General features: G+C 46.8%; 1 protein-coding gene across 5 annotated transcripts in view; it reads right to left on the bottom strand.

The window, feature by feature from the left end:
* Window positions 1–25,927, bottom strand: part of AGAP1 (ArfGAP with GTPase domain, ankyrin repeat and PH domain 1) — a 568,365-nt gene that overhangs the window by 158,626 nt on the left and 383,812 nt on the right. For 3 of the 5 annotated variants that reach the window (XM_081494022.1, XM_081494021.1, XM_081494019.1), the window contains one exon: window positions 23,460–23,628. In XM_081494022.1, coding sequence (XP_081350148.1) covers window positions 23,460–23,628 — 169 coding nt within the window. Of the gene's footprint in view, window positions 1–3,888; window positions 4,048–23,459; window positions 23,629–25,927 lie in introns of all 5 variants that reach the window. The other 2 variants (XM_081494020.1, XM_081494018.1) reach the window with 1 other exon arrangement.

Raw genomic sequence — 25,927 nt, 5'->3', positions numbered from 1 at the left:
GGCTCCCAGGCTCTAGAGCACAGGCTCAGAAGCTGTGGCTCCCAGGCTCTAGAGCACAGGCTCAGAAGCTGTGGCTCCCAGGCTCTAGAGCACAGGCTCAGAAGCTGTGGCTCCCAGGCTCTAGAGCACAGGCTCAGAAGCTGTGGCTCCCAGGCTCTAGAGCACAGGCTCAGAAGCTGTGGCTCACAGGCTTAGTTGCTCTGCAACACGTGAGCTCTTTCAGACCAGGGATGAAACCAGTGTCCCTGGTATTGGCAGGCGGATTCTTAACCACTGGACCACCAGGGAAATCCTAATGTTGCAATTTTGACCCCTTATCACTCATCTCAAATAGATGGGGAAACAATGGAAACAGTGAGAGACTTTATTTTGGGGGGCTCCAAAATCACTGCAGATGGTGACTGCAGCCATGAAATTAAAAGACGCTTGCTCCTTGGAAGAAAAGCTATGACCAACCTAGACAGCATATTAGAAAGCAGAGACATTACTTTACCAACAAAGTCCATCTCATCAAAGCTATGGTTTTTCCAGTAGTCATGTATGGATGTGAGAGCTGGACTATAAAGAAAGCTGAGTGCCGAAGAACTGATGCTTTTCAACTGTGGGGTTGGAGAAGACTCTTGAGAGTCCCATGGACTACAAGGAGATCAAACCAGTGTATCCTAAAGGAAATCAGTCCTGAATATTCACTGGAAGGACTGATGTTGAAGCTCAAGCTCTGATACTTTGGCCACTTGATGCGAAGGGCTGATTCATTGGAAAAGCCCCGGATGGTGGGAAAGATTGAAGGCGGGAGGAGAAGGGGATGACAGAGGATGAGATGGTTGCATCCATTGGCACCAACTCAATGGACATGAGTTTGAGCAAACTCTGGGAGTTGGTGATGGACAGGGAGGCCTTGCGTACTGCAGTCCCTGGGGTCACAGAGTCGGAGACAACTGAGCAACTGAACTGAACTGAACTGATCTCTCATCTCTCCTCTTCCTGCCTGTCCTCATTTTGCTGCATTCCAACTAACACCTGGTTCTTGAAACGCTGCTCAAGTTTGCATTTCCTGTGGCCCCTCAGCTGTTCCATGCCCCCCTTTCCTCCTCTCCGAGTCTTGGTCCAAACTGCCTTCAAGTTTAGAACCTCCTTCTGTGGTTTTGCACACACAGGGAATCCATCTGGTTCCTGAAACGTTGCTCAAGTTTGATTCTCTTTGGGAAGTTGTCTGTGATTAACTCTCTCATCCTTAAACCACCTGTGCAATTTCAGCCCGGGCTTTCTCCACCTATACCCCCCTGTAGGCTCACACTGCTTTCTCACCTCCTGTGTCCGGGCTTCGCGCTCTGGGGCAACAGGAGGCCTAACGAGTCTTTCACAAACATGCTACATGAAGGAAGAGCGGACACCCGGGCGTTAGTTAGTGTGTGAGAAATTGCTTGGCAAATTTAAAAACAGCATTCACCTGGAGGTGACCTCAGTTGTACAGGTACTTTATAAATATGCCTGTACAGACGATGAGATGGTTGGATGGCATCACCGACTCAAAGGAGATGAGTTTGAGTAGACTCCGGGAGTTGGTGATGGACAGCGAGGCCTGGTGTGCTGTGGTCCACGGGGTCACGAAGAGTCAGACATGACTGAGCGACCGAACTGAAGTGAACCGAACTGTACAGACCAAGGTGATCACCTTCCGTGGGGAGAGGTTTCCAACCAAATCAAGTGTCTGGAAATCAGGGAGTCTCTTATGAGATAGAAGGTGTGGGGGTGCTTTGGCTTACACCCATGACCAGAGGCAAAGAGCTTCTGGGTAGAGGGAGAGTTAGCTACTATGGCGTTTTTTTTTGCGGGGGTGGAGGGTGGGCTGCACTTTGCATTATTGTGGGATCTTAGTTCCCTGACCAGAGATCCAACCGCACCTCCTGCATTGGAAGGGTAGAGTCTTAAGCACCAGAGCTCCAGGGAAGCCCCCTAGCGCGTCTCTGTGCAAACGGAATATTTGTGAAGAATGGATTTTAGCTTCATATTCTGCTTCCAATGCTTTTCCTGAAAAAATATTCTGAGCGTAAGGGAGGCCAACATTTGGGGTGAAACTTGTTCTTCTGTATTATTATATAGTTATACTCCCCAAACATAACTCTAATGGTTCATAAAGAACCAAGTCCAAAGGCTGCTGCCCTAATCAGGCTGCGCTGGGGGCTCAACCATTCTCATCGGACGAGGAAAGCTCTGGCCGGGGGCAGCTGCTGGGCAAGGCAGGGCCAGGGTGGTGTGTACACCGGGTCCCAGGAGGCCCAGGTCAGCTCCTCCTACCCTCAAACATGGGAGCGTGCCTTCTCAGAAAAACCTGGTCGGACAAAGACTAATGCTAGCTGAAAAATGGATACACTGCAGAGTACTAGACAATGCAATTAAGTGTGTGATGGAGTAGGGAATGGCAACCCACTCCAGTATTCTTGCACAGGAAATCCCATGGACAGAGGAGCCTGGCGGGATACAGTCCATGGGGTTGCAGAGAGTTGGACACAACTTAATGATTAAAATGAATATGTGGACTACTTGCCCCTCCAAAAAAAGAAAAAGTAACCACGGCAACAACAGCACATACTCAGGGACAGAAGCCACAGGCGGACAGTGCCCTGCACACAATGGACTACACAAGGCCGCGAAGAGCACACCCACTGAAGACAAGAACACGGAGGCCGCCTGCCAAGGCCGTCTGGTCGGCAGGTGGAGCGGGGGGGGGTGGGGTATCTGCTGAGATGCCAGGCTTTCTGGGGCCCCGATGACTGTAACTCACATGTGTCACATTACAAGGGAATAGACTGCAGGCGGCTACTGTATAATGACTTCAACCCCATCACTGAATTTCTAGAGGTGCTGTCATGATACCAGACAAGAGGTGAAACGCCCAGCCTCGGAAGAGGCTGGAGGCAGAGGTTTGCTCTCCACGGAAGCATCTTGTTTTGTCTGAGGATGGAGGGGGAGCGGGGTGCTGGGCTCGGGGCGAGGCCGTGTGTACGCCCCAGGCCCGTGAGGTCACAGCATCCTTTGGCGCGGCCTTCCCAGACCCCACTTCTCCTCCTGGGCCTGGAGATGCCTCTGCTTGGCGGCGCCTGACGGAGGAGCGTGGGGTAACTGGAGACAAGGATGCTGTTTACCCAAAGTACACGTCCCGCAGCAGCAGCTGCTGGGTCTACAGGGAAGACCTGATGCTGAATCTTTTAATTAGAACAAATTATGCTAAAATTACTCTAAAACCCTGTCTGATAGATGACACACTACAGTGGGAATTCCTTTAAATACCGGTGAACAGGCCATAGACAAAAATGCCACAGGCAAAACATGCTGCAGTAAGCGGGGCCTCGATGCTGCATAATTCATGCGCTCACACATATGTCAAGATGGTTTCCCGGGAGCACATTTGTTTCCCAAGAAGATGTCCACACTTGGAAAAAAAAAAAAGCAAGAGGGAAGACTCTCCCAAACTTAAGAGTATATACCAGGAACCCAGGACAACGGATAAGGAGGAAGAATTACGAGTTTTGCTTTGATGCCAAAAAAGTGAAGCCTAACCACCCACAGTGCACACTAATGATGGAACGTGAAGGCCACGTCGTGGAGGGACGTGGGAGCAGGGGCACAGCCTCTCCTAAAGCCTCAGTTTCCCAATCTGTCAAGTGGGACGAACCTCCACCACGTCCCCGCACCGGAGCGGGACATGAGATGACGTGGGTGAGGCGGCCGATGGAGGACACAACTGCTCCACAGGTGGACGGCCGGCAGGCTGCACGCTGTCGGCAGGGCGGCCGCGCTCACAGCAGAGCGTCGACTCCAGCCCCTGGTTTACAACTGAGGACCGCGAGGCGGCCGCGGGTCCGCGGGGCCGTGCCTCTCTCTTACCACTGCTGATGGCTGAGTTTGCAATGACTGTAGCCTCGCTCCACTGGTCGGCACTGGAGACAGAGTAGGACCGCTGCTGCATGCCGTCCGCTCGGCTGTTGAAGGAGCCCAGGCTGACGCCGCTCGCCATCTGAGACCCAGGCGCACTAGTGACATTCCCTAGGAATAAACAAGTCAGGTGAACACCAGCGCGCACTGCACACCCGAAGCCGGCACGAGTTAGTCTAGGGGCTACGCGCCTGCGCACCGTGGACCTGACGCCGCGCGGACCTGGCGTCCGGATACACGGAAAGGAGAGGCAACACATGAAACAACAACGTTCCAGAGAAAAAGAGGGTGAGGCAAGCCTTGTGGTGCTCGACAGAGGAACCCAAGGCTTCAGGTGGCTGCAACCACCACAGCCAAGACAAAGACGTGCACCACCATCTCTAGACGGAGCAGCGGTGAAGGCAGGAGACCCACTTTGGGGGAAAAAAAAACCAAACTACTCCCGGCGGGGCCTCCCTGGTGGCGCCAAGGGTAAAGAATCCACCTGCCAATGCAGAAGCCTCGGGACCGATCCCTGGGTCGGCAAGATCCCTAGGAGAAGGAACCCGCTCCAGTACTCTTGCCTGGAGAATTACACGGACAGAGGAGCCTGGCGGGCTACAGTCCAAGGGGTTGCAAGGAGTCGGACACGGATGAGCGACTAAATAACAACAACGATATTCCCAGCAGGCCAGCGAGACAAGGCGGGTCCTGGAGGAGTCCTGCTGCGTGCACGTATTGGTGCAAGCGAAAACTATCACCAATCGGAGTCCACTGTCTGGTGCCAGAGGGTTATTCGCATGGGACAGCTATACTTTATGATCAACACAAATCAAAGTTCCTAGATGCGACATGGGTGGCAGTCAGGCTCTTAAACCTGGTAAGCTTACTCTTCACCTTGAAAAGAGACTACACAGAGGGAAAATAATCTTGGCAACTTCACAGCAGGCAGTGCCGGGAAAAACGGTTCCATTGTATACTTAATGATTTCAATCAGTTGCTCAACATCAGAGTGAATTATTATCTGGTCAACACAATTTCAGACTCAAAAATATAATTAAGCACCTTTCTCTAAAGCTCAACCAATCATACCTTGCTGCTACTGAGTTCGTTGGATCTGTAAGGAGATCTTTGAAGGTATTAAATGGTTGCTTTTTTTTTTTTTTAGTTTAGAACCAGTTAAGTTCTGAATTGTTTCCATAGAAGGTTTTCATAGTGCATGATTTTAAATGCATTGAGCATACTAGTAGTTCCCAAATCTGGCCAATTACGAGAATTACCCATGGAGCTTTTTTAAAAATAGCAGCTGCAAAAAAATTCAAAATTGATTCCAGCGGTCTGGCGGGTAGAGCTCGAGGGAACACACATTTTGCAGAAGCATTTTGGCAGGCCTGGTGAGCAGCAAGAGGCGGAAACCAGGGCCCAGCCACAAACAAGGCCCTCACTGTCACTGCATGAAGTGATTAAAGAAGAGGCAAGATCCTGCTCTTAAAAATGTATTTCTACCTTAAAAAAACGATGCTGACTGTATGCCACTGTGGAAACTGGGTGCATCTAGAATATCACAAGAGAAATAAAAACTACAATGGAAGCTCTTCACCACCAAGGACCACTGAGATCAGAGATGCTCCTAAGAAGTGCACCTGCCCTGACTCCTCGGTCGAGCTTCGGGGATCTGCAGCCTGCTAGCTCCCCGACTCCCTCCCGGCTCGGGTGTTCTGATTCTAGGACTTGCTCGAGCCCCAAGAACGTGGAAAGTCTCACATCCTGAACGACAGCGTCAAAACCAACAGTGGTGCCTGCTCCAGCCCCCGTCCTCATGGCATCCCTCTGGGGCAGCAGGGGGCCAGGTGTGCGGCATCTCACAGGGACAAGGGCGCCCAGGCTCAGCGAGGCGCCACGAAGGGCCACCACACACCCCGCTCCCCGGGGTCTTCTCCATGTGCCATCACTGAGGGAGCTGTCCTTGGGTGCACTTCGACCAGGTCCCGCACAATGGAACCCTGTAACAGCAGGAGGAGCATGCCCTGGAGCTGAGCGGGTGCTCCTCTTGGGCAGCTCGGCAGGGTCTCCCGGCACCTTCTGTCCACACCTTTTCCCCTCTTGGGGAGGACACCTACCGGGCGGCATCCATCAGCTCGGGTACCTCTGGCTCCCTGCTTGGCTGGACCAGGTGGGAGTACCGGTGTGAAATGGGGGTTTGCATGTCTGGGCTCCCTCCCTGAGCGGGCACCCCAGGGGTCCCTGTGCTGGAGGCTCGCTGGGGGTCACCCCCCTCTTTACCCTTTGGGCCCGGGGTGGTCCTGGTGCCACCCTGCCATCTGCACTACCTCCTAGTTTCCCTCTGCCCACACCTCTGTCCCTCTGTAAAGAAACCCTTCTGACCAGAAGGGTGTGGTCCTCAGCCTTCCATTCACTGTAGGGATGCTGGTCCCACGCACCCACCATTTAAGAGGGGCTCACAACCCCTCCCAAGGAGCTGAGGCCCTTTCTGCTTTCATCAGGAGAACTCAGAAAAACATTAACATTTTTGGGACTTCCCTGGGGGTCCAGTGGTGAAGACTGAAAGCTTCCAATGCAGGGGGTTGCAGGTTGGATTCCCTGGCAAGGGAAACAAGATCCCCACACGCTGGGCATGTGGCCGAGAAAAAAAAAATGCTAACATTTTTATGGTGGATGAAAGGAAAAGAAAGAGAACAGGAGAAAAAGCACAGTGATAAGATGCATGTGGACTGCGACCCCAACTCTGAGCTAGGACCCCCCCCCCCAAGCCCGTGCTATCCACAGGGATGCCTGCTGTTTGGTGAGAATGTTAAGGAGATGCTTCCATCCTCCCTTCAGTGCCCATCTGTACTTCCAACAAGTCCTTACCAAGTGTGGGCCTGTGTGTACTCAGTCGTGCCCAACTCTTTGCGACCCTATGGACCGTAGCCTGCCAAGCTCCTCTGTCCATGGACATGGAATTTTCCAGGCAAGAATACTAGAGTGGGTTGCCATTTCCTTCTCCAGGGGATCTTCCTGACCCAGGGATGGAACGCAGGTCTCCTGCATTGCAGGTGGATTCATTACCATGTGAACCACCAGGGAAGCCCATCAAATGTGGGATTTGTCCACAAAATCTCATTTCATACTACCTTTAGGCACACAAGGCCAAAACACCTGAAAAGCCAAGAATAAGTTCACTGTCTATCCGTCTTTGGGCTGATGAACCAATTAGGTGCCTTTTCCTTTGTTCATTCTGTCTGGGGTGTGGCTCCCAGGACAACCAGCCTCAAACCCTCCTGACATATTTGCTTCCATCAAAAGGTGGATGGGATGATCTAAGTACATCTATTCCTGACTACTCGGTGCCAGACTCCCCATGGAATAAGTGTCCACACGCACTCAGACGCCCAGGTCAACCTTAACTCCACATCAGGGACTCAGGGAGTGTTCAAATGGAGACATCCGATAAAGGGCTAATCTTAGGATGATAAGCTCTTCATCTTAAGGTCAAACATCTACCATAGGAAAGCGAAGGGGTGGATTCATTTTAAATGTACACGCTAAAGAAAAACTATGTGATGACACTAATTGTACATCTGGTTTTCCAACTTCCAGCTGCTTGTCGAATGAAATTTTTAGCACATTATGCTGTTGGTGGATCCGCTCTGGGGTTCAGCTTCTGAGGGGGCCCCCAAGGAACCAAACTGGGATCTCTAGAGTGAAGAAACTCCCATCAAGGCTGCATGGTCCTAGTGTCTGATTGCAGAATCCATATGAGACCCAAAACAGCTGTGTGGAATCCTTAGGCAAGCCCACGCTGAGGGCCCATCAGCTGGTGAGGATCTTCTTATCCCTCCGTGCTCAGTCGCATCTGACTCTTTGTGACCCCACGGGTTGTAGTCCGCCAGGCTCCTTTGTCCATGGGGATTCTCCAGGCGAGAACACTGGAGCGGGTTGCCATTCCCTTCTCCAGGGGATCTTCCCAACCCAGGGATCGAACCTGCATCTCCTGCAAAGGAGGCTGGTTCTTTACCACTAGTGCCACCTGGCAGTTTCTTCACTCCACATACCCCAGTTTGGCTCCTAGGGGGCTCCCTCAGGAGCTGAACCCCAGAGCGAATCCACCTGAGAGGCGCTAGTGGTAAAGAACCCGCCTGCCAATGCAGGGGATGCAAGAGATGCAGGTTTGATCCCTGGGTTGGGAAGATCCCCTGGAGGAGGAAATGGCAACCCTACTCCAGTATTCTTGCCTGGAAAATCCCATAGACAGAGGAGCCTGGGGGGCTACAGTCCATGGTGTCACAAAGAGTCAGACACGACTGAAGTGACGGAGCAGGCATACGAAAGAATGAAATTCTGCCATTTGCAGCAACATGGATGGACTTGGAGGGCATTAGGCTGAGTAAAATAAGCCAGACAGAGAAAGACAAATACTGTATGATATCATGCACATGTGGCACCTAACAACCACGACAAAGTGAGTGTAACGAAAAGCAGACACATGGGCAACAAAGGAGCTGTGACCAGTGGGGAGGGGGGGGAGGGGCAGTAAGGAGTAGGGGCACAAACTATTAGGTATAAAATAAGCTTCTACAACATGGGGAACATAGACACTATTTTGTAACTCTAAATGGAGTATAACCTTTAAAATTGTGACTCACTATACCTGTAATTTCCATAATAATATTGTAGTTCAATAAAAAATTTTAAACAAGTTTAAAAGGATAAAACAATCATACAGACATGCACCAACAATCCACCAGAACAACATTCTCATGTGTATGAGAATGCACATGGCAGAATTATTCAGAATAGTCCACACTAGAAATGGCCGAGATGTCCACCCATCCACGACGGGCACCTCGTGGGAGACCCACACCAGTGAGATGGAGTGGACTCTGTTGTGGGCCACCACAGGACAGACATCAGACAGGATGTGGACCCACAGAAGACAAGCCCCAGGGCACCGCCAGTCCTGGTCCCCACACAACCATACAGTGGGGCAAACCCCACAGGCAAACCCAACTACGGAGCAGGAAATGAGACGAGGCTCCCTCTTCCCGAGCAGGGGGAGACGCAGGCAGCGGTGGGGCGGGACCCAGGGGGCTCCCGGGCTGCTGGCCACCTGCTGCGACTTGACCTCCATGCTGGTCACCCACGTTGTTGTTTAGTCGCTCAGTCGTGTCCGACTCTTTGTGACCCCAGAGCACGGTAGCCCACCAGGCTCCTCTCTCTGTCCATGGGGTTGCCCAGGGAAGAATACTGGAGTGCGTTTGCCATTTCCTTCTCCAGGGGATCTTCCTGACCCAGGGATGGAACCCACATCTCTATGCCTCCTGCACTGCAGGTGGATTCTTTACTGCTGAGCCATAAGGAAAGCCCCATACATTTAGCTAGAACTTAGGATTTTGCGCTTTCTAAGTGTATATTCTGGAGAAGGAAATGGCAACCCACTCCAGGACTCTTGCCCGGAAAATCCCATGGATGGAGGAGCCTGGGAGGCTACTGTCCTTGGGGTCGCAAAGAGTCAGACACGACTGAGTGACTCCACTGTATATTAAATCAATATAATTTAGCCCCCCCCGACCCCTCAAAAAAGTCTTAAAAAAAAAAAAAGAAAAAACTCATTTGAATGGTTTATGAATGCAGAGGTCAGATCAGGAAGCATGAGAAAAAGTCATCAAGGAGCAAGGAGACAGCTTCACCAGCGTTAAGTCCCAAAGAGGGGTCCAGCCCTATGAAGTACGGGATGCTGACGTCCAGAGGAAGGGAGGCACAAAAGGACCGCTTTGGTTTTGTCTCAGTATTTTCCCCCAGGGTCTGCATTATCACGACAGACACGGTCGACTTCCTGGTCCACTCTGAACTCAGAAGCCTGCTTCCTCAAAGACCCCTTCTCTGGATCATCTGGCCGCTGGCCTTGATGGGCAGGGGCGGCTGCATTTCGATGCTAATCCACGGAGCCTCACGCCAGCCCCTTGATATGGAGATGTGTGTGCCCACTGGGCCGGCTGATTAGTGCAAGCTTCCATGTGTCAAAAGCGCCAGATTCTTCCCCAAGAATAATTTTAGCTTTACTTACATCCCTAAAGTGTGAGAGTTGATTTGAAAAGGTACTTACGTCCACCATATGCTATTTTTCTTTAAACAATTTGCATTTCAAAGTGAATATGGCATTTATAGCTGAATGAATATCAGTATGTTGCCTGATCTCACACAAGCATGAAAAAGATGCTGGTTTTCTATTGAACAAGAATGTTTTCATTCGCCAAATGACATCAAAGACAGAATTCTTCTTTTAAGCTATAGGCTTATTACATTAAAATAGCCTGTCCTGATTTAAAAAAAAAAAAAAAAACAACCTGAAATACGGCTTTTCATAGCATTCAAATAGAGGTTCATCAACAATCTTTTTTCTTTAATACAGAATTCTGCTCACTGCATGTCCTGATTTTGGTTTATCTTCAATAACGAGATTTGATCCTTCCTACCAAGGGTTCAACTGGGAAAACAATACTTGGCATTTGACTTACTGGTGAATCAGCTTGGAAGGGCAGAAACTCTTGGTGATGGTGATAATGAAGTTTCATGCAGTCCGAGAGTGGAGGAGAAAACCCCAAAGAGGGTTCTATGAGCGCGTGAGTATGAAACAGATCCTTTATTTCCATTGTGGGACTTTGTAATTTTTTTTTAAAAATCATAATTACAGGAAAAAGATTGATAGGCACTCACTCTTTCCCTCGGAGGTCTCACCCTTTGAAATACAGACTGCTCTTGGAGGCCTTTTTTTCATTCCTATGTGGCTTCAAATCTTATTAAAAAACTCAAGAGTTCAAGGTTACCATGCAAACCTACAGTTCTGCCTCGGCCCGCTCCAAGCACGGGAGGGAAAACCAGGTTGGCTGGAATCAGGACCGGACAGTGGAGGCCTTCCTAACGGCCACATCACTTCAAACTAGGCCTTCGCCATCTGTTCCGTCCTCTAATTATAAACCCAAAAATAATATAATTCACAACACTACCATAAAAAGTGAGATACAAATGATTTAAGTGCCTGTGAGGAGGGCCCATTCGCCTCACTATTTGCATTGGAAATCTGTCCTCCTTTTGGCAACCAGGATTTCAGGCTACCAGGATTTTTTTTTTTTCCCAAGGACACTTTCAGTAGCTTTTCTTAAAGACGCAGGCATTCAGGACTCAGCACTATGTGATAGTTGTTTTGTAAAAGAGCACAATTCAACACATTTACCACTGAGATAGGAATCTTGTGTTTCTCAGAATGCTATGCATTTTGTTTATTTTTTGGGTACATATTTTCTGCAGCATGCTTACTGGAGAAAAAAGAATGTAACAGAGTCCAGACTCAGGGGTAATGACAAATCTAATTACTACTAAATAAAACATTGTGGCCATGCCCAGAACTGAAAATCCTGGAATTAAGACAGTCCATGGTTATTTCCTAAAATGTGGAAATAGCTCATTTTATTCCAATTTCTCCCTGTTCTAAAGATGATGCCAAGGGGAAAAAAATGAGAGTATGCTGTGTTGTAGAGATTACTTAAACATATTTTGGAAGGTTATACAGATATGCAGATAATGTAAATTAGAAGTCTACCAAAATTGCGTCTAATAGATCAACTCGTTATTGGACATGCACATATTTTTCTTAGTTATGACCACAGAGAAGATGTAATATTCTATTACACTTCTTTAATATAACTTCCCATCCATTTCTCCTTATTGTTGCAAAACCTTCATAATAATTTTAGATCTCTAACATCTTACTGATTTAATGGAGATAACTTACACTGCCATTTTCTTGCTTCTGCATTGTTTTGATTGTTTGAAATTTCTCATTACTATAAACAATATTGCAAGGGACATCTTCTACTTTTAGACTCTTCCTCAGGCTGAATTCTTCCTAGAAGAGTTATTATTGATTGGGTCAAACAGCATGAACATCTTTCTGGCTCATGATATATGCTATGAATTAATTTTCTTAATGACCAGTGAGCTAAAAGATGGAACCTGAGCAAACAAGTCAGGTCATAATTTGTCAAATGGACGCAACACTAACAATGATGATGATCACAATCATGGGATAATCATAACAGCCCCTTGAGGTTAATAATGAAAGTGAAAATGAAGGTCACTCAGTCGTGTCCAACTCTTTGCGATCCCATGGACCATACAGTCCGTGGAATTCTCCAGGCCAGAATACTGGAGTGGGTAGCCTTTCCCTTCTCCAGGGGAGTCTTCCCAACCCAGAGATCAAACCCAGGTCTCTCACATTGCAGGCACATTCTTTACCAGCTAAGCCACAATACAAGGGCCAAATTACATAAAACACTTTGTCAACTGCAAAGCTTCTGAAGACAATAGTCATTATTAATTTTGCCAACGGTGAGTTTTCCTTTTCCCTACAGTTTAATTTTTTTCAGCAAAAATGGTGATACTGCTAATTTTGTGTTTGACTTTATTTATTTATTTTTTTTATTTTTTGTCTTTCCAAGCAAATGAATACTTCTGTCAGGTCTGCTACTGAAATGAACTTACTAGTTTGACTTTAAAATCTAAAAAGTCTGGATATTTAACTCCTGTTTCCCTTCTGGTGGCATCCTGGTGTGTGTAAGTTGCTCAGACTGTTTGCCTTCTATCTGTATTTCAGTGTTCTAGTCAACACCTCCCATAAACCGAAGCACTCCTTCACTGGATGATGTTTCTTGATCCCCCACTCCTATATATGGACCAGTACAGTGTTCAGCCTGGGACAACTTGACAACCCTCTTCCCACTCTTAGTCTCCCCACCAGAGGTAATGCCGAAGTCATCACAAGTAGAGTAGATAAAGTGAAAGACAGAGAGAGAAGAACTCACGTGCTCGGGGCTAGCGCAAGCAAAGGATCAAAGAGAGGACCTAACGGTGAGGACAGGTGAGCCGGAGCGTCCATGGCCCATCCCACTTACATCCCATAGCTGGGATGCCACACCACCTTGGGGATGGATAGAATTTGATGTCTGCTACGATTTAGGATGAAACCCTTAAGCCCATCAGAAGGTAAGTTCTGATAACTGGAAATGGGTTTAAATATTTACTCCAAAGACAAAGCCTGCGTCTTCCATCTGGGTGGTGTGGCACTCATTCTTGCCAATGACACCTGCATTTCTCATCTTGCCCGTTTATATGTGAGTGATGAACACTTGCTACTACGCATTCTGAAGATGCTGACGGAGAGCAACCACCACTTGTGCTTATTTACACGATGCTTACTTAGCCCCAAGCCATTTCTCGGTACAGGTTATATGTACACGTTTATATGCAGTGGTTATAATGATGTATGACAACATTACACAAAAGGAGGTTAACACTAAGGATTTTCTTTTAAGTAATAAAACATGAATTTAAGACTCACTAAGTAAGTTCAGTTGAGTCGCTCAGTCATGTCCGACTCTTTGCGACCCCATGGACTGCAGCCAGGCCTCCCTGTCCATCACCAAGTCCCAGATTTTGCTCAAACTCATGTCCATTGAGTCGGTGATGCCATCCAACCATCTTATCCTCTGCTGTCCCCTTCTCCGCCTGCCTTCCATCTTTCCGAGCATCAGAGTCTTTTCCAATGACTCAGTTCAGTAATGTTTTGTAAAATACAAAGTCCAAGATGCTCATATCTTGTCTTCTAGCTCCTTCTTTGGCTCTATGCCCTCAAGAACTTAGTTCAATTGTTCAGTCCCTTCTTTAACATATTCTTTCTCCTCCATCTGATATATGCAATAGATATGTTTTGCACAAAATTCCCTGTAACGGAGCAGTGCACTGCTTTGAGGGCAGGTTTCTCTGGCTCTCACTGCATCTTACAAGCCCCTTCAAGGAGGCGGCCGTAATGCCCACACCACGGCCCCACACCCAGGTGTGTTCACCTGGGCTCCTTCCTCTCCTCTCCAGGTCTCACAGAATCAGCTCTTAGGACTGATTAGAGACCTTGTCTGTAAGGAGTGAGGGCACTGAGGGGCTCCGTGTTTGCAACTGTGAGGATGTGAAGGGGGCTACTTGTTTGTGAGTCAGGACATTTGGGGGGTTGACTCCTCGCTAGGAATATTCCAGAGAGGCAAGGTCTCTGTAGGTGTGGTTACTTGAAACGCCAGGCCACAAAGTTCGGGGCTGGTAAAACATCAGGGCTACTTGGTTCTCCTCTGCCAATGTGGGAATGATTATGTAGCAGGTAGGCCAACCATGGACTTGACTCTGGCACAGAAAGGCTCTAACCTAAGGCCCTGTTCCCAGCCAAGGCCCTGGCCAGCCTTCCTGAAGACGGTAGGTCATGTGCTGACATCTGTCTCAGAGCTCTGCCTCCCCTAGCCCTTAGCTCCTCCATGCTGACTGTATTGCTGATCATGAAAGCATCATATCAACAGCTGAAATCCTACTCTTCACCGAACACACACATTTTTGAGAGGGGAGAAAGTTTCTACAGCAACTTTTATTTACTTATTGGAATATCTGTTCCCATGGAGATGTACCACTTAGTATCGCCAACATCCCTCATATGTTTATCACAAAAATCATCAAGGATTACCTTGCTTTTGTCAGTTCTTACAGAAAGGAACACTCTATTTGGAGTTTAAATGACTGAAGATGGTTTCCTTAAACTGGAAGGTGTGGCTTTGATTTCTATGTGAACCGTACCCCAATGGTCTCAACCATAAGAATACTGCAATGGAGGAACCGTTATCTGAAGCCAACATCGTTACCCTCAATATTTATCACTTAGGTCTCACATGACAGGTGATATTCAAAAATATTTACTTCATGCAAAAATAACTGCCAGGTCATGACATTAGGAGAGGATAACAAAGGAAGAGAAATAGTGGTCTGCATCTCGAAGAGTTTACAGTTTAATGCTGGAAACAATACAGCACACATTTGCCTAAACCTCAGGGGGAAAAACGTATAAACAGAGAAACAACTAACATCAAGAAGGCATTTCTCCTAAGAGCAGAAGATGCCGAATTAAATAATAGCTTGAGTCATTTCATTTCAGATGTCACCAACTTTCTCAAATTCTAGTGTTAGAGAAACCCCATGAGACATTTTTAACCTAAAAATAATGAATTACTACTTAGCCATCAAAACCTAGCCCCCTGAAACCTGGTTTATGGAAGCAGACCTCGCCATGTGATGCTGGTTTGGGGGAGTATTCTCGAGCAAATTAATTCTCAACCAAGAAGGCGAGCATCTGCAAGTGTTCCGCCAAGTTACAGGAGTTTAGCTGAGGCGTCCAATTTATGTACTGGAGGGTTCATGCTGTAAACAGAACCCAGGGTGTGGGCAATAATCGGGTGACCAAGGCAGGGACGGGGTGAGAAGCCAGGCTCTGAAGTCCTAACAAGCCTGAGACGTGACCCACCGGGAGGGGACTGCTCAGCCGGCTCACGAAACAGGCTCTGGAGTTATTACAATGTCTTCTAGACCATTTGAAACTAAACAAAGAAAAACTTTTGTTTCTACGAGACAACCATGGATCCAGTTTTGATGTTGCGTGATTTTTTTTTTTTTTTAATAGCTATTACCACTGTAGCAGCAGCTTAGCGACTCGGTGTCTGCAGTGTGAGCAGTTTTGATAAACAGCCTCTGCGGGCCACACAACGGGGATAATGTATCCTTAAGTACCGCCAATGAGCTGCCATTCTGCACAGCCAATTACTTCTGTGCGTCTGTCACTCAAAGGAAAAATGACTGAGCCCATTAGATCAAACCTTTGTCACTGTTCCTAATGCACTCTTAGGCCTCATTAATCTCCGGGAGCAGCAACAGAGCGGCCGGTGTCTCATTGCCTCCCCCGATCAGGCCCACGTGAAGCCTCTCATCTCTCCCCCAAGTGCTCCGCGTTAATCAAGCTCTCCTTATTACCCCAGTCCCTGTCACGGCGGAGAGCGCGCTCCCTCTTAAATGCTCTCATTATGACCCATCTTTAGAGCCGGCTAAGTGGAAAAAAAAAAGAGAGGAGAGGGAGAGAGGGAGAAAGAGGACGGGAGAGAAAGAGGAGAGGAAAAAGCAAGTCCGATCACATTAATATTCATGACAATAATTAGTATTCTAGGTCACTGAATATTCATGCTATTAGTTTGGTTTTTTATGGGTTTGCTGGATGTCCTGATTACTGAAGTGTGGAGGAAAACAGCATGGTTGAGACTTTCGATGTCAACGGCGGTTCAGTCCGCAAAACACGTTGAGATCCTCGCCCCCCACCCCCAGAAAAAAAATCAGCTAGACCCTCGGGGATAGCTTTCCTATTTCAAAACCGCTGGGGGCCTGCATGAGGGGGAGGGGGAGGAGAAGGGGGGGAAAGGTTGCCCCCCTTTCACAGAGGTCCCAGCGTCAGTCTGGTGAAGATGGAAACACACCCCAAATACCCAACAAAAGACGCACTTTGGCGACCACGACAGAGCTGCTGTCATCTCGAGATGGAGCGTCGCCATCAGGAGCTGGGGAGAGCACAGGAATAGAGAGAGCGTGGACGCACAGAACCAGAGCGGGGTGCCCCGTGGAGGTGCGGGGACGTCCTGATGGGGACTGGGGGGTGGGGGCATGGGTTTAGTAAGTCTAAGCCACTAAGTCTACCCGACAGCTAAATAAACACTTCATGGCACCTGCAAAATTAACTCAAAGACCTAATTTCTCAACCCTCTTCCTTTTCTTCACTGGTGACAAGCAGGACTATCATGATGGATTCCTGACACAGTGCTGAAGAGTCAGGCTTTGGAAAGGCACAGGTTGTGTTATCCTTACAGGGATGGAGGTAGGCACTGTTCTCCTGTTTTCAAGATGATGAAGCTGGGGGTTTAGAGATGCCTGCACAAGGTCCTAAGATGGGGGGAGGCGGCATTCAGTTTAGTGTCTGTGACTCCAAAGCCCCCACTGTTGGCCCTTACGGTTTCCTGCTTTCTATTGAAATGTCAAAATAACTGTCAGAGCTGACATAACTCTATATTCCACCATATGTGGATACAGTTCTACCAACCTGGCCCAAAACTCATGTCAGAAAGTACTTCTGGACATTTGACCACCTTCTCTGGAGAAGTTTTTTTTAGAAAGTTTAGTCGCTCAGTCGTGTCCGACTCTTTGCAACCCATGGACTGTAGCCTACCAGGCTCCTCCGTCTATGGGATTTTCCAGGCAAGAGTACTGGAGTGGGTTGCCATTTCTTTCTCCAGAGGATCTTCCCAACCCAGGGACTGAACTGGGGTCTCCCACATTGTAGGCAGATGCTTTACCATCTGAGCCACCAGGGAAGTGGAAGTCCTTCCACCTTCTCTGGAAGCATCCCTGAAATGACAGTTGGGTAGACGCTCTAAAATGTGACTTCTGATGGGTTCCCTTAGAATGGCAATGTAGGACTTCCCTGGTGGTGTGGTGGACAGGAATCCACATGCCAATGCTGGGGACATGGGTTCGAAATCTGGTCCAGGAAAATCCCACATGCTGCAGAGTGACTAACCTGGTGAGCCATAATTACTGAGACAGTGCTCTAGAGCCCACCAGTCACAACTACCAAGCCCATAAGCTGCAACTACCGAAGCCCGCATGACTAGAGCCTGTGCTCCACAACAAGAGAAGCTACAGCCATGAGGAGCCTGTGCACTGAATGAATAGTAGCCTCCACTTGCTGCAACTAGAGAAAGCCCACACAAAGCACCAAAGATCCAGTGCAGCTAAAACTGAAAACAAATAAATAAAAAGAATGGAAAAGGCAGATGCTGCCCTGGGCATCCTGAGAAAGTGATCTTGGAGGAAGGGGAAGATGTGATGGGAAAGGGGGAATTTAATCAGGTTTTAATCAATAAATATCTTCTGGATTCTCCTTCTTCTTCTCCTTCTTCTTGCTGGAGTAGATGCTGAAGTAATTTTTTCAAAAACCCATTGAGAGGGAAATGTTCTATATCCATGTATGTTATCCAAAAATGTTTTCTTTCTGCCTTCACACTTGATTGATAATAGTTTGACTCTACATAAGCTTCTAAATTCAAAATGATTTGTCCATGTAGCAAATATGAGGTGTTGCTCTTGAGATGGCCAAGGTCTATAGGAGTTTTCTTCCTTGACAGGTTAACCTCAGTCTTTCCTTAACTTGGATGCTCTGGGGAACTTGTCCATGTTGACAGAGCTTACTCTCCCACCCAATCTGATGCTTGACTCTTCTAATGGGAAGACACTGGCGTTTTCTTGTTTCATCTCCAGCATCCTTTCTTGATTGCCAGCAGTATCTTTAGCCATGTTCTTTATAATCCATTTACTGAAATTTTTATTTTTGCAATTTTCCCCCTTAATTTCTCCTCAGGTTTTTCATATAATCTTTTGTTTGTTTCCTTCATTTTGTGAATACAAGAACCAACCTATCAAATCTTTCTGATGATAGTAATTGTTGCTGCTGTTGCTTAGTCACTCAGTCGTGTCTGACTCTTTTGCAACTGCAGCCTGCCAGGCTCCTCTGTCCATGGGATTTCCTAGGCAAGAATAACTAAAGTGGGTTGCCATTTCCTTCTCCAGTACATCTTCCTGACCCAGGAATCGAACCTGTGTCTCCTGCTTGGCAGGCAGATTCTTTATCACAGAGCTACCTGGGAAACTCTGATAGTAGCTGTAATTTCCTCTTACAGTGGGGCCAGGAGCCTCCCCATCTTCACTGCAGCCCTTCTGCTCTGGTTAACTCACAAGTCCCAAAATGAGACCCAGGCTGGGTCAGCAGTATGCAGGTATGCAGTATGCAATTATGACAGCGTGTTTTCCCTCCTCCTCCCCAACTCCCTGGCAATATGTGATGTTAATATTGATTTCCAGCATTTTAAAGTCTGAGATGTAGTCAGCATTCCAATACTGGCAAACCACTCCCCAATACTAGGAATAGCATAAGACTCACCCTTCCCCCAAGTAATTTTCTATCCCATTTCCCTTTTAGACTCACCAGCTTCAATGGTCTTATTTCTGTGTTTATCGTCTGACTCCTCCAGCCCCCACCGGAGTGTACAGCCCTTGGAGGGAGGGTCTTGTTTCACCCCCTGGAACTCCAGAGCACTAATCAGGGCTGGGCAGGCAGCAGACTCCGTAAGGATGGTAAGGGAATGGTACAAGAGATAGAGCAATACAGTACCCAAATCATCACTTTAGTTGAGACAATCTAAAAGTCAACATCGACACATTATGCATCATGAGATTTGAAACGTGGAATGCATCATGACTGCACACTAGAAAACCAAGAGAAACATCTGGATAATTATTTCAACTAAGAAAGTGTTAAGATGGCTGGATATAAAAAATACAAAAATTCAGAGCTTTCTTATTTCTTACCAATTAGATGATATAATAGATACCCCCCTAAAATATAACTTTCCCATTTCACCAAAAATTGTAAAGTAATAGAATGGATTAACAGTAATCTAATCTATCCTAACAGTAATAGAATAGATTAACATACAGAGGGGTATATAATAAGTTTGAATAAATGAGAAAGAACTGTGTTAGAATAAGAAACTCAATATAGCTAAGATGTCAGTTCCTTTACTATTAATTCATAGATTAACAGCATGACGATTAGAATCACAATGAGATTATTTTTAGGGGGAAGAGAAGGTTTCAAGTTATTCTGAAGTTTATTGGAAAAAAATAAATGGGTGGCAATAACCAAGAAAAACTATAAAATCAAAGAGTAATAAGAAACCATGTTATAGGTTATATTACCAGGTATAAATTGAGCCATGAATCTAAGACAGCAGAGGAAATCCACACAATGTGGAGAAAGCAGGTCAATGGAATAAATTTTTAAGCCCAGAAACGTAACTAATTTGATTAAATGAGTTAGTTGCACAAGAAAGGAGACAAATAGAATCAACAGGAAAAAGAAATAACAAAGAGAAAAAGAACAATTAGTTACATATTTGAATAAAAGGTTTAACTAGATTTCCTATTACATATAACAGACTCAGACAAATTAGAGGCAGACTAGAGGTTAAATATAAAAAAAGGGGAAAGGAACAACAATAAAATTATAAAGCTCTGAAATATATGTATGATTTATGATCTTATTCCAGGATTGTTAAAGGCTTTCTAAATACCTAAAATAGAAACTATAGGAGTACAAGTCTTATGATTTTATTATATACCAAAGAGGGAGAACCTTGATATGTAAATAAGACCATAAAATCAAAAAAGCAAATAGTAAACTGGGAAGTAGCTGCCAAATATATTAGAGTGTTAGTATCCTTAATATATAAAGAGTTCTTACATGTCAATAAGCAAAACACAGGCACCCAGTGCGGCAGAGGATGCATCTAAACAAAACAACACAAAACACAGGCGACCGAACACGAGACGCTCAAGCTCAGTCCTAACTGAAGGGATCCAACGACGCGAAGCATGCAACGTTTTTATTGTTTATGAGATTAGCAGAGATTCTCAAAATGCGTAAAAGTAAAAGGAGCACTCACTTTACAGACAGGAGGTAATTCAGTATAAAACCTCTTCGGAAATGAATTTGGAAGTGTGTAACACGAATCCTATAAATGTTTATATTTGTTTACTGAGTCACTTCAACTACAGACTTTTATTCTAAGACATTCGTAAGTTATGCACAAAGATTTCAGAATAAGTGTATATCAGGTCAGGTCTATGTGAATGTAAAAGTTACTAGAAGGGAAGGCACAAAACATCAATCTGATGCAATAACATGGAGATAGAAAATGAACAGAAACAAAAATAAAAAGCTAAAAGAAAGATCAGTTAATCCAGAGTTCTAAACTAAAATGGCAGAATTCTAATGAGTTGACAGTGAAAGATGAGGTTAAGCAGTGTGGCAAGTTCTTTGTCAAGTAGCTCTAAAATAACTAATACCTATTTTTCAGCTAAAAAAAAAAAAATCCATCACTTAAAAACAGCAATGATTTAGTTTGAATTAATTTGCTGGGTTGGAATTCTCCCTATGAGACAGTTCTATGAACAACAGGGTAGAAGTCACTCTTGCTGGACACCAGTTGATGACACTGTCCAGGGCCTTAGCTGAGGGCACCCCAGCCCCGAGCCCTGTGACCAGGAGGGGCTTTCTTCCCCCTAAGTGGTGCTGTGCTCCGGCGGATGTCATATTCTCACTTCCGAGTCCCAACTTGTTTTAATTAATTTATTTTAATTGGAGGATAATTACAATACCGTGATGGTTTTTGCCACGCACCAGTATGAATCGACCACAGGTATATACGTGTCCCCCCGATCTTGAGTCCCCCTCCTACTTCCCTCCCCACCCTATCCCTCTGGGTTGTCCCGGAGCACTGGCTTTGGGCGCCCTGCTTCATGCACTGAACTTGCACTGTTCGAGTCCCTACCTGTGATCCAAGGAGGATGAAAAATCTGCCAGGCTCCCTGAATGGCAATGAGCCCAGTGTAGACTGATTACCCGGTTGTAATAAACCGAGGGTGCGACTGTGGAAAAAGGATTTCATTTGTGCCCCAAAGCCTCCCATCCACCCAACAGCAAGACTCTTAGAGAGAAGGCAACTGGACATTGCGGACTCAATCCCTTGGCTGAGGCCCACGACATAACATCTGGGGATGTGATAAGGTTTATATGGCATTGTGTGTTTTCTATTTGTTAACAAACAACAACGTTTTCCTTAGGACAGTAAGTGGCAGTTAAGCTCCAAAGAGCACAAACCCCAAATCTTACATAGCCCACGCGGCTTCAAACTGTCAGGACTCTTTCCTCATCCTACTTGCCTGGCAAGTTCCCACCCTTTCTTTCTACCCACACGGGCATCCCCCAGAAGCCCTGTCCCACGTCCTGGGGTGGAGCCAAGCACATCGCCTCGGGCCTTCACACCCCCTTAGCTGCCCCGACTATGGGACGCAGCACTGACTCATCTACTTATCTCTCCCACCACCCAGAGGCTGAGATTCCGGAGCACAGGGATAACACCTCATATTTCTGTTCCCCTGGAGAGCAGGACAGTGACCAGCACACATCAGAAACTTCATACATGCTTGTTGATTTGAATAAATAAATGGAGAGATGTGGCATGATGGTTAGAAGGGTAAGTGGAATGTTGGTTAAAGGGTGACTGCCTCGCATAGAAGTTCTGGAGGTCAGGAACTTTGGATCTACACAATGCGCAATCCCTGGCACGGAATAGATACTCAATAAGTACTTTTTGAACAAAAAAATAGATTAATGATGACATCAGCTTTTTATTCACTATAGAAAATTTTTTTTTCTTGGGTACTTTTCTCTCTTCTCATAGAGTTAGCACACCATCCTGAAAGGGAAAAATCACGTATCTCTTTGAAGGAAGGTCAGTAGGCCATGAGACCCCTTAGGGTAACCTTATCTGCTTCCTGGAATGAACTAATGTCTCTGTTATGAGAAAATCCAGTTTTACTTTGATTAGCAACAACAGCTGACATTCGTGTTGTGTTTATGAGTTTCTGCAGCACCTGCCATCACACCCGTGACGGAGGCAGGCCAGGCCGGATCAGCCTCATGGAAAGTGCGGTCAGTTACCTACCCGACACCTCACAGCACCCAGCAGTAGAACACAGGCTGGTGGACCCCAAATTCTATCTCCTTTTTATTAGCCTCCTTTTGCCAACAATGTCATCCGCACCGTGGAACGATGGGGTCGGCATCATTCCTCTTTAAAAGCATTTAGCATTTCAGATAGGAAAAAAGGCAGCATGTTTAAGAGGCAGAGACACACGCTAGGAATGACTACAGCACAGAAATCTATTTTGAGAAAATCAGATGTAAGCTGGAGACAAGAAAGGAAACAACTGAAATCTGTGAAGGGATTCCATTTGTTGGAGTAGTCTGAGTTTGTGGGTGGGAAGACTTAAGTCCTACTCACCACCTTTCCTCTGATAAGAAATCACAGAAGGCAAAACCAGAGTGTGGTTTGCCAAGACTTTTAAACAACAATGAACCACAATACCCCTGAACGGCTTGCGTTGTACACCGAGGCTGGGAATTTTTCAATACATCTATTTTGAGAAACACTGATTCTCTCTGATGTTGAACGAAAGACCAATCCTCCTTTAAAAGAGAATACAGAAAACCAAAGCTGTGTCGAAGAAGACATGACAGTTACAACACAAAACCGAGGGAGTCTGAAATTTTGTGGAGGTCCAATGGTTTCCTTTAAATCTTGCTCCAAATGGCGTTTCCATTTCTCTATACACATTTACGACAAATTAGTTAGGACTAATCCTTGACACTTTAACAGTGAACTGATGTTTTTCAGAGGGCCCTTAAATCCTCCATCACGTGTAAGATGCAACTTTCAACTGCCCAGCAAAAGCCTAGCCGTCCACGCAGCTGTGACTCAAAGTGCCACAGTTTGCTTGTGGGCAGTCCTGGGACCCAAGGGTGTAGCACCCACAAAAGACGTGAAATTGTGTCCCTTAACCTACAGTCTAATGGGCAAAGCCTCCACTTAACCCGAGAAGCTCAGCACTGTCTCCCACATCGGGGCTACCCATCACTGGAGTCGGGCCAGATCTCTTCGGTATGTCGGCTGTGAGCTTACCTGAATTTGGTGAAATGTGCAAGCTGCTCATGTCCTTGGACAGGCCGTTGGTTTTCGGGCTGGAGATGGGTGCGCAGGCCGACGTGGCTCGGGGGGGCCTCTTCCCTGGGACTTTCACAGTGGTTCTCAGAAGATCAATCTCTTTACCGTGAACATTCTGCATGTAATCCTGTTCAAAACGTTAAAACATCCAAGAGAGATTAAAAGGGAGACCTTCTACAATCTAGGACAAGAGGTTCTATGAGACATCGTGAGTCGTAATCCTATGACCCTTCCACGGTGGTGAGTGCTTTAAAAAATAAGGAGGCTTTGATCTTTCTTGTCCTGGTGGCATCATCATTACATTGAAATCAGCTCTGCCTCTGTGTCCTGAACTAGCCCAGGCCCTGGAGATACAGGAAACGCAGTAGATGCTTCTATGCAGGAGGATAAAGAAAATAAATACAGACATGAAATCCTTCTCTGTGAGTTGATACTTATCAGATGGCACGTGAGGAGCCTGGGCTCTTCCTGTGAGTTGCAGGTAAAATTCCATGGAGTAGGAACTATTTTGTAATAACCTGTTTGCCTCTGATGGCGATACCCTTGAATGTATAGCTAAGACGGAAGTTGTCTGCTGGGAACTCAGGTAAACACTCTAAGAGGCCAAGCGTTTTGTTCAGGAAGATGTCTGAAGGGTCAGTGGTAGGGTGCTGAAAAAACATGGAGGTCCCTGATGGATGTATAAAAGCTGGATGTTCAAGTAGAAAGCACATTATTTGTATTCAGTATGTGGTTTCTTCAAGGGCTTCGCTGTACTCAGAAAAAGTGTCTTGCTGCTGTCTGTGTTTTGGAGGTGAATGACTAGCAGTTATCATAGAACTAAAGAGAAGTCTAGGTAGACAGTGAGTTCTCTGGTCTGTCATCCAATTCCATGTGGAGGAGAACAACACTTAGGAGTCAGCTGATGGATGGGGAAAGAGGAGATGGTGACTGAGAGCCAGGGTGAGGGGTCTCCTGGCACATTAAGAGTTATTGATCTTTTCTTTTTTTTTTTGGGCAATAAGCCCCCTTGTCTCTGCAGACATATCATTAAACCAACATCACACACTGAGAAACGATGCAGTCTATCTAAATCACTGTTGGGTAAATAATATTTCAAGTGTTTTAAGACTAACCAGGGAAGTAAATGAACAGATTCCTTCCTTGGCAGAATCCTTCGTGCATGCTTGCTAAGTCGCTTCAGTCGTGTCCGACTCTTTGTGACCCCATGGACTGTAGCCCACCAGGCTCCTCTGTCCATGGGATTTCCCAGGCAAGAATACTGGAGGGGGGGTGCCATTTCCTACTCCAAGAGATCTTCCTGACCCAGGGATCAAACCCATGTCTCTTATGTCTCCCGCACTGGCAGGTAGGTTCTTTACCAATAGTGCCACCTGGGAAGCCTGGCAGGATCCTGGGGTGGGGAGGGGTTCGTTTTACGATATCAAACAAAAACCAATACATGTGTATTTCGTATAAGCAATCAAGTTCAAGTCAATCTAATTTTAGGAGAACTACCAAAGGAGCCAGTGTGCGGGCTGCAAAGGACCCAGGGAGATGGGAGCAGCGAGTTGTTTCCTTATAGCTGCCTGTCCACAGGGTCAGCAGATGCAGGGAGAGAAGGAAGTGATGGTCTAGCAGCACACTGCACAGTCAGAGGGACCAGGAAAGTCGGCCAAGGCGCGTGACGGATGCTCGAGGACTCAAAGGTACTAGGGAAGCCAAGAGAAGGAACCCACTGGCTTCTTTTAATTGCAAGACAAGGTCAATATTTCAGGAAGTGAAGCAGCTGAGAAGCAGGGACTGGTCTATCCAGAAGCAGGAAGTTTTCTGATAGAAATTATGGCCCAAGAAAGAACCCAAAGTCCAAGATTCCAACACAGGGCAAGAACCCAAATTGAGTTGTCAGGACAGAGCCATATGCAGGAGGGAGGACCAGCTGAGTGTCACACCTCCCCCTGGAATTACGCAGTTGAGAGTTGTGGCCACATGGGGGCCACCCCAAACCCAGGAAAGGGACTGGGAGAATTCTCAACAGAGGAGGAGGAAGTGCTGGAAGAGAGACTCCACCATGCAAGGGGAGCCTGTGATGGAGACTACAGAACCCCAGGTTCGCCGAGCACCAGCCCAGCAAGAGAAGATGCAACAGGGTCACAGGTGACCGCCCAAGGACAGTCCTCATACGGCCAATTCTTAGCACAGAACAGAAGCTCAAAAAGCTAGACTCAGGAGGAACGTGGGACTGTGGACGGATAGAGAAAGGATCAGGGGCTGCACCACAGCAGGGGTGAACTCAGACCAGCTTCTCCAGGGAGGGGCGAGGCTGGGCCTTCCTCAGTGATGATAAGCCATCCAGACGGAAGGGCCTGCACTGGCTCGTACGCCATCAGTCGGGGAAGCCAGGGGCATAGGCACTGATGTACCCGGGGCTGGACCAACTGGGCATG

This window comes from Giraffa tippelskirchi, chromosome 5 (assembly GCF_054371585.1).
Source record: "Giraffa tippelskirchi isolate mGirTip1 chromosome 5, T2T-mGirTip1v1.2.pri, whole genome shotgun sequence".
NCBI lineage: Eukaryota > Metazoa > Chordata > Mammalia > Artiodactyla > Giraffidae > Giraffa > Giraffa tippelskirchi.
This window is presented reverse-complemented; position numbering and strand designations above follow the sequence as displayed.